At 42.3% G+C, this 8,968-nt stretch overlaps 1 protein-coding gene across 1 annotated transcript; it reads right to left on the reverse strand.

The window, feature by feature from the left end:
• Positions 1 to 2,610: 2,610 nt before the first annotated feature.
• LOC125529599 (sodium/hydrogen exchanger 1-like) lies at positions 2,611 to 7,906 on the reverse strand. Its single transcript, XM_048694010.2, has 13 exons — positions 7,270 to 7,906; positions 7,069 to 7,187; positions 6,409 to 6,506; positions 6,270 to 6,329; positions 5,914 to 6,155; positions 5,785 to 5,831; positions 5,595 to 5,661; positions 5,398 to 5,498; positions 5,196 to 5,303; positions 4,959 to 5,097; positions 4,813 to 4,875; positions 3,317 to 3,400; positions 2,611 to 3,176 (listed from the first exon to the last, which is right to left on the reverse strand). Exons 1-13 carry the CDS (start codon positions 7,420 to 7,422, stop codon positions 2,832 to 2,834), a joined length of 1,626 nt encoding a protein of 541 aa, XP_048549967.1. The 5' UTR covers positions 7,423 to 7,906; the 3' UTR covers positions 2,611 to 2,831.
• Positions 7,907 to 8,968: the final 1,062 nt, after the last annotated feature.

Genomic DNA, 8,968 nt, shown 5'->3' on the forward strand with positions numbered 1-8,968 from the left:
TTCTTTTTCCAACTGATATGGCCGATAGGAATTTGCCTATGATTTTTCCAACTGATATGTCGATATAGAAAGATCTCCTTATTTCAAAACCGCGGGTTCTCGCGTCATTTTCTTTAAAAGATATTAGATCATCGTGGGAAACTTTCAAATGAGTAATGGTTACCAGTCCATTATTCAAACAAACCCTTCGATGACTTATCGGCTGCCTTGCTTGAGGAAGAGTGTCACTAAAATGGAGACGAACCGGAATCACGTCCGATCTTGTTTCTTGATTGAGTAAAAAAGGGATATATGAAGTTCGTTCTCTTCCTCTGTGCATCTCCCTTATGGGTAAATCCCCATAATAAAGAGACAACTTTCGTGTAGTTTGTGATTTGATGTTACTGTTTAGATTTTCTCTCCGAGAAAGATTTCTTTTAATGGATCTCCTCTTGTTCCTCAATCTTCGGAGAATACGACGTTGGATTAGAGAAAGTTCTCTGTTCCGAACATTTCCTGGAAGTAGACGACACGTTTTAAATCTTAATGCTGGCATAGCATATTTCGTTGAATCAGTCTTTTTCGCCACATCGCGTATAAAGGGAATCGAACCCAACTCTTCCATGAACCCCCCACGAATGGCCCTCCCTTAATTCAATGAACTATGAGAATTCCTTTTTTCGTTTTTTTCTTTTCAGTTCTCATAAGTCCTTGATATACTAGCAGAAACTCAATACTTGACCTACTGCGTCACAGTGCTCAGGTAAAGTGGCAGTGGTTGAAAGCGAGCGGAAACGTCAGTGTTTTCTGTGTGTTACGATAGTAGTGGTGAAATAAAATCCAATTCAAATATCTCAACGTAAAAGGAAAATCGTTTCACTTTGAAAGGAAAACTAGCTATATGAGATCAAAATCACTCTATCTACGATATTCATTGCACCATGATTGAAGGACAATGAGGGGCAGGTTATATTCCCTTTCTTCTGATCGATTGAGGAATCGCTGATAATGACACCATGTCTGTAGCATCTACTGCTATTGCAAGGCCCGAAGCACGTGGGAGAATGTTCGTTTTTTCTGGATCGGATTAGCAAAAGCAAGCAAGCATGTGATGTGGCGAGGAAGCCTAAAAGAAGCCTTTGGGAGGCAGTGTGGTGACGCCCTGTTTGGCGCGTGGGAATTAACTAATCTAATGATATATTGGTAACTGCCTGTGGGTCCGCACACCACTCCTTATGTGCTAAAAAGCCTTCCGGGTCGAATTTATTAAGAAATAATCAAAGATTAGAATGCCAATGTGAATTTAGGTTCAAAAGGATCAATAGCACATGACGAAGTTCAAGTGTCTTCTCTTCAAGAGAATAGAGCATAATTGTAGGATTATATGAATATCAGTGCTTTTATTCAATTCCCGAGGCACTCTTCAACGATTGAGGAGATTCCCGAGGCTGTCTTAGTGCTATCGTCAGGGTCACCAGCCTACTGTACCCCTTATTCTGGCTTAGCCTTGCTTAAACAGAAGAGGCTTGGTTAGCATCCTTTCTATCAAGTGCTGTTCTTTGCTACCAACAATTCTTTAAGTACGCGGTGAAGTAAATAATAATGCACTTGCTGACAGTAGAACCCCCAAGAAATATCACAGTATAGGCCGATATCTTTGTGCAATGTCATTTACAAGCTATGCTCCAAAGTCTTGGCAAATAGGCTGAGAGAAGTACTGGATGAGATCATTTCCGAGAACTTATTAAATAGGGGTGCTTTTTCTACGAATATAATCAATTTCATAATGCTATCCGCTTTGACGAAGCAAATCAGATGACGGGCGATCTACGCCTCGAAAAGGAGAAGAAGTGGTTGGGTGGAAAAGAGCTGGGTGCACAGGTACGACCAGCCGCCGCCGTAATGACGTGTATGTCACCCTAATTGATGTGTAAGAGAACCGATTGAAGGCTTAGGGCATGTACAATGATGGCATATGGATACATATGCTCCATGACAAAAAGTAATTTGAGGCATCTAAATTTATTTTTTCTCCCCAATGCAAGCTATCACTAGTGGGCCTCATTAAGAAATAAAAAATAAAAATTTTAGTACATATGCACCTCTTCTTTTCACTCCAACTTTTTCAGCTTTTGTTATCGGACCATACTTTTTCTCTTCAAGCACCCGCCTTCTGGAAAGGATCCCGCTTCCCTATCCGAACCTACTTTACGTCATATCCGATCCTACATGGCATGCGAGGCATCACCTTGAGGCTATGCATTGTACATGACCTTATACGGTCGAGCGACGCCAGCCATGCCATTTTCAAAAAGAATACAAAATATATTTGAAAGTTTCAAAAAGTATCAAAAAAAGTCATACAAATATATATACATGTTCTTCAACTATGTGTAAGATTTCCTTAACTAATGCGATTATTTGAAGACTAATAGAAAAACACAAATATCTGGTCCAAATACAACAGAGAAAGCCCATTTTAATCTATGTATTTGTCCTTTTTGTGTACATCACATCTGAGTATACTACAAATATATGATTATGTGTTTTTTTCAGAATATTTTAGGCATGGAAATAGTATTTTCACTGAAAAAAGTAAAGACCTCCCTCAAGCTCAGCCTCCAGGTGCACTTTACGGGCGAATACTCCTTTATAATGTGCAGTGGCTAGTGAGATATACACAACTCTATGCAGGTCAGCTAAAAAAACTGTATGCAGGCCAGGAAATTAGCCTAAATGAGCAGCTACGAAGAACCGTTCTACCTCAGATTTACAGCAATTACACTCACCGTAGCTAATTTACAAAACTTCTTTTCCTGTCAGATAATCCCCTTCCTCTTCTGTGCAGTCCTCTAGTTCTCACTTCCATGGGCTAGTAATGGTACACTGCTTTCGGTGGGAGATCCAGGGACAAATGGGACGAAGCCTCGACCTCCGAACACCGGCCGCATGAAGGCGTTGTCAAACTTGCGCCAGTAGTGGTGGACTGACCGTGTTGGACTCGCCAGGAGCATCCGGAGACTCGTCGGGCGGCGTATGCTCACAGCATTCTCGAGATCCGTCTCAGGCCCATTCCCGGGCAGCTGTTCAAGGAAGGACTTCGGGCTGGATGGCTCAGAAAGGGCACTCACTTCCCTAGTGAGGTGCCTCGCTGGAATCAGGAGTCTGATCAATGGCTTAGTCAGTAGCCCAAAGACCTGATGAAACGTAAAAGATGTGATAATATGAGTAATTGTCTGGAGGTTGGCTTCCATATTATGTGGTTGTTCATATTAGAGATTTTGTTGCCCTGAATGGAAGGATGTATGGCATTATTTAAGAGGAAGAGGAAACTTACAATTGTGCTGAAAAGAACAATAATTATTGTACTGGTGATCATGATAGCATTGCTAGGGAGCTGAGTGTGCCCTGATTTTGCAAACTGCAAGTGATAAAATGACTAGTTAGACAAAGCACGAATGCAAACAACATGAACATACATAAGCAAAAATCCAGCCTTTTCCTGGAGCAGTTTCATTTGCAAATAGACCAGCTACACGGGCACGCACACCCTAATTGAGATATCATATTACAATGGTAACGAATATATTAATATTTCTTTCTAAAAAAGAGTGACAAAAAGATATATGCTTACTATCATTTTCTTTAACCACATGTTTTCAATTTTTGGCAGGATATTTTTTATTGTAATTTTTTGAAATGGGGGGGAAATAACACATTCTTGATTTGTTGATGACTCCTTTTAAATCAGAATGATTTTTTGGATAGGTGATTTATTTTAAAAAGATAACGAATCCAATATTGTGGAGGATATCCCGTCCTCATTGTGAGATGTCCTACACATAATATCTTCTTCAGATCTTTAACTATAGTTAAGCTCCATCACATGTCACAACTAAATACGTCAACTATACTGACAAAACAAGAAGGTAGGTTGTGCTTGTATAACAGGTTTTGGGTTATCGATACAGGGCTACTATGCAGGTAGTGCTATTTTACAAACGTCCATCAGTAGGGAGTGAATGTCGAAGATATTCCGGCCTTGAATTCACCTTTTTGCTTCAGACATGCTAAGTTCAGGCATGGGAAGTTGAATTGTCCAATCCCATGTTTGGTGTGTGGTGGGAATAGTAAAGGCAATTTGAGAGAAAATAACTTCCCACATGAATTAACGGGGACGAGGCTGGGAAGAGATACGTGGGAATTGACCTCCTTAATTCTCTCTTTCCCCATCCCACCTCAATTCCCTTGCCCTCCAATCAAACAATGGATTATATGTCACCTACCCCTTAAATTCCTATTCCCTACCTCTAATATCCCCCAACCAAACAGGCTATAATGGGTATTCCAGGCTGATAGATGCAGTCAAGCAGGACACGTTCAATTTTTCCAAAAGTACGTAAATTATGCAACTCCCTACTATGATTTTTCATGAAATTTGTTCACCAATGATGGTTGAAGTGTACCGGTGGAAGGTATATAAACAAAGTTCGGCACGCAAATTGCATATTCACAATGATGTGTTTTCACAAATTTGGTCTGAATTCCCATTTAAGTCGACAAATTTGGTATATCTGTTCTTAATGACAGAATTCTAATAAAGGATGAGGTGTTACATTAGCATATACTCCCTCCGTTCCATAATTCTTGTCGTGGTTTTAGTTCAAATGTGAACTAAAACCACGACAAGAATTGTGGAATGAACCAAAACCACGACAAGAATTATGGAACGGAGGGAGTACTTATTAAGTATGATAAAACACTGAGACTAGAAAACTCGATCATGCATTACACCCAAAGCACATATGGAATAGATCAGACACAATATTTTACCTTATTGTAGGCCAATGCAATTGACACGGCACCTCTCATGAGACCCGCCCACCAAATAATAACCTGAATAACCCACATCAAGTAAGTAACAGGAGTATTCTTGAAAGGACATAACATACATAAGATGTTTCTAATATGACACTCACTTGCTGCCTAATAGAGATCTTCTCCCCTGGAGTTGTTTTGGTCAAATTGGAGAGATAAGATAGTGGGAAAACAAATGCAGCTCTTGCAACCAGTACCAACGCCACAATAATGGAGCTCAAGCCAATAGATTTCATTGGGCTGCATAGTACAGAAAATGTGTTACAAAACAAAACTGTCTGGATGTGAACAACAAATATGTTACTACAGACATGGAAAGAAGCAGATAGAGAACATACCTATATGTTTCACTAACAATCTTCCACTTCTCTATATCCAATGCATCCATGCCAACATAGAGAAAGAGAAACGTCTCAGAGATGAATGACAACGTGGCGAAGGCATGCCTGTTGTGCATAGAATGACATAAGCATCAGCGAAGTTCAGATGTCAAATGATGGATTCACATGTATTTCTGATACAAACAATGCAGATACTTACTTGGTTGTGACCCTGGAACTCTCTGTTACATTGTGCCAGGTATAGTGTGACATTACAATACCACAGAAGAAAACCGTGAGAATACCACTCAAATCAAGCAACTGCAACACAAAGCAACCAGTCAATATCAATTAGAGCTAGCTGATAGTGACAGATTGTGTAGTATCTATGTGAAGTTAGTAGTGCAGGGTGCTTACTTCAGCCAGCATGTAAGATAAATAAGCCATGAGCATCATAATAGCAACTTCACGATCAGTGGAGTGCCTGGAAAAAATGCCAAATTAGAGGAACAAACCATAAAAGCATATTAGAAAATCTGAAATTGTATTGAGATTGGTGACACAGGTATCATATCAAGCACACAATTCAATGTGTCCAAGTACCAACCTGCCAAAGTACAGTTTCTTGATGACATAAGCACTGAGAAGTCCACTCTGCAGTAACACCACAAATTCAGTGAGACGGCAGAACTTGACAAGTTAACAAAGCCAAAGGTGGAACCAGGACAAAACTTACAGCTACTCCAAGAAAGGTGCTGGCGCCGAATAGATAGAGGAAATTTCCAATGAACTGTAAGAATTTGAGGCTACTGAAATTTCCAAGATCAAAGTTCTGGATTGCATTGAACAACACAACTGATGTCGCATCATTAACAACACCTTCACCAAACACCAAACTGTACAAGAAGGGTGTCTCATCTTGGTTTAACACCTGCAAGGTGCAAACAGAGTCCGTTGCCGAGAATATTGCCCCAAGTGCTGAAAAAGCGAACGTGCAGAAAGAGTCAAAAGCAAGAAGAGCAGACACGCAATGGAAATTCTTCTTATACTTAGGTTAATGGAAAAGTTTATACTCCAGGTTAAAGAACTGACCGAGGTAGTCTCCAAGCTCAAGGGAGCCTATGTTCAGCCTTGATATTAGCCCCATCGCACCTGTGATAGATTGGGCCAGTGAGACAGATGAGCAACAAAGCAACATGCTGAGTGAAATTTTAAGAGGGAGAGAACCTACCAAGGGATATTATACTGAAGGAGATCAAGGTCCCAACTACAGCAAACAATGTAATAGTCATGAAGTTGCGGAAGAATTGTTTCTTCTTCACTTGGAACCTGGTCAGGGATAGGGGAAAAGAGTAGTGTGAGTCATGCAACTGTTAGGCTCCTTAAGCAAAACTTGCAGTTAATATCTAATATAACTACTATCAGCCTTCCTTGTTACTCTAAAAGATATAGTCACATTCAGTTATTAGAGAGTACGATTTATGCATTAGATAGTTTCACTGTTTTTGAGTCGAACGACTGTCGCAACTAATTGTCGACTAGTCGATGAGTCATAAAAAAAATTCAAGACTCAACAACGTGTCGCAACTGCAGGGTCGACTATTCAAGAGTCGCTACCCAAGACCGACTAGTCGACTCGAAAACCTTGGGTAGTTTCCATCATCTTAACCTAGAAAACCAAATTTTGCAATAAAAGAGGAATCGATAATATGGGACACTCCTAAAATCAGAACAGTTATGTTAGGCTCCAGCATGGAGCACAGCAAATCAGTGACCCTATTCATTAATTTCAATTTCTTTCAAGAGAAGGATTCTCATGAATGATACACAAGAGAAAGCAGCGCAAGACTAGTGCATAAATACTGTAGTAATTTGCATAAGAAGAACATACCCTGCATTGAAAATGATGGGTGGGAGCAGATAGATGAAGAACAAATCCTCGCTGAAGACCATTAAGCGCGAGTTTTTCCCGCTGGACGCGAAGAGGATGACCGTGCCGGCGCCCAGCCCCTGCAGACCCACGCGCGCAAGGATCAAATCAAGCAACCACAACAAACACACACAGAGATGCAGAGGAGCAGACGGTACTGACAAGCAAGAGCGCGGTGGTGGACTCGTTCATCCAGCGATTCTCCTCGAGGAGGTGGCCGACGATGATGCAGATGCACATGAGCGCGACGAACAACCCCACCGCCATGATGGAGGCGTAATCCGCCGGCGGGTCGCCCAGCCCCAGCCCCATCATCCCGCCCTCCGGGCACCGAAATCAATCTCAATCTATGGAAACCAAATTGAGCCCCCCACGCCTGCCTTGTGTTACGCGACAAGAGAAGACAAGAGAGGAGCGAGACGAGCGGCGCAGAGGCAGAGGTCGGCCGGCGGGTCTGGGGAAAGGTGGCGCCTTCGCGGCCAAGGCAGGTGGAGGAGAGAAAGAAAGATCCGTGGAAAGCTACGGCGCGAGGAAACAGGGAGGGGATCCAGGAAGTTGGTTTGGGGATTTTTATGGGCCGTCTCTCGGTGGCGCCACGTGCGGCCAACGAACTCCTTCTGTTTTCCTCTTCTGTTTGTTGGAGCACGAAGAGGAACACGGAACGATTTCATTAGCTTGTCTTTTTTTCCTTCTTCTATCTAATAAATAATCGCCTTTTTCAATTTGATTTGAAGTGACGGTGGCGCGAGGGTGGCGTCGGCCCACCAAGGAGCGGGCTGTCCACACCACAGATGAGAATGAGCGAGTCGTCTCGTTGGGAGCCACCTCGGATGACCCGAAGGCTCCAGGCTCCAGCTCCTGCCTGCCTGCAGGGACCCATCGTGGGGAGCTCTTAACCGGCGCCTTAAGCGCCGGTTCAGGAAGCTGGCACTTGCACGCCGCACCTCATGGGCCGGCCCACCACACGCTGTAGAAGGAAAAATGTCTCGTGAATAAAACACGCAAACGAACTCCTTCTGTTTTCCTCTTCTGTTTGTTGGAGCACGAAGAGGAACACGGAACGATTTCATTAGCTTGTCTTTTTTTCCTTCTTCTATCTAATAAATAATCGCCTTTTTCAATTTGATTTGAAGTGACGGTGGCGCGAGGGTGGCGTCGGCCCACCAAGGAGCAGGCTATCCACACCACAGATGAGAATGAGCGAGTCGTCTCGTTGGGGGCCACCTCGGATGACCCGAAGGCTCCAGGCTCCAGCTCCTGCCTGCCTGCAGGGACCCACCGTGGGGAGCTCCTAACCGGCGCCTTAAGCGCCGGTTCAGGAAGCTGGCACTTGCACGTCGCACCTCATGGGCCGGCCCACCACACGCTGTAGAAGGAAAAATGTCTCGTGAATAAAACACGCAAAAAACTGCCGGTACCGTCACTCGAACTCATGCCTTGAAACTACAAAGGAGGAACCATTCCGCTAACCACTACAACAAGGAACCCCTAGTTAGTACAAATGAACGCGAAGTGTATAAGAACCAATAAATTAGCGCTATTTATTGGATTTCCTAATTATTTTAAAAACACTTATTGAACTTGAAAAAAGATCATTGAACTTGGAAAAAAGTTCACCAAATTTGAAAATGCTCATCAAATTTGTAAAAAGTTCATCATTTTACTTAAAGTTCATCAAATTTGTAGAAATGTTCGTCCATTTTTTAAAAAGTGTTCATCAATTTCGGAAAAAGTTCAACAAAATTTGAAAATAGTTCATCGGATTTGCAAAAAAGTTCATCGATTTTGAAAAAAGTTCACGAATTCAAAAAAGGTTCACAAAAAAAAGTTCATCGGATTTGCAAGAAGTTTATGGATTTTG

The sequence above is a fragment of the Triticum urartu genome, chromosome 4A (assembly GCF_056163025.1).
Source record: "Triticum urartu cultivar PI428250 chromosome 4A, HENAU_Tu73, whole genome shotgun sequence".
Taxonomy (NCBI): Eukaryota; Viridiplantae; Streptophyta; class Magnoliopsida; order Poales; family Poaceae; genus Triticum; species Triticum urartu.

What these genes read in the sequence shown, in the direction of transcription:
- LOC125529599 (XM_048694010.2), bottom strand. Translation starts at nt 7,422, where the DNA reads ATGATGGGGCTGGGGCTGGGCGACCCGCCGGCGGATTACGCCTCCATC. An exon ending in CCCATCATTTTCAATGCAGG is followed by an intron (nt 6,507 to 7,068) that starts GTATGTTCTTCT and finishes ATCCCTGACCAG; the next exon opens with GTTCCAAGTGAAGAAGAAAC. An exon ending in TGAGCTTGGAGACTACCTCG is followed by an intron (nt 6,156 to 6,269) that starts GTCAGTTCTTTA and finishes TCGCTTTTTCAG; the next exon opens with CACTTGGGGCAATATTCTCG.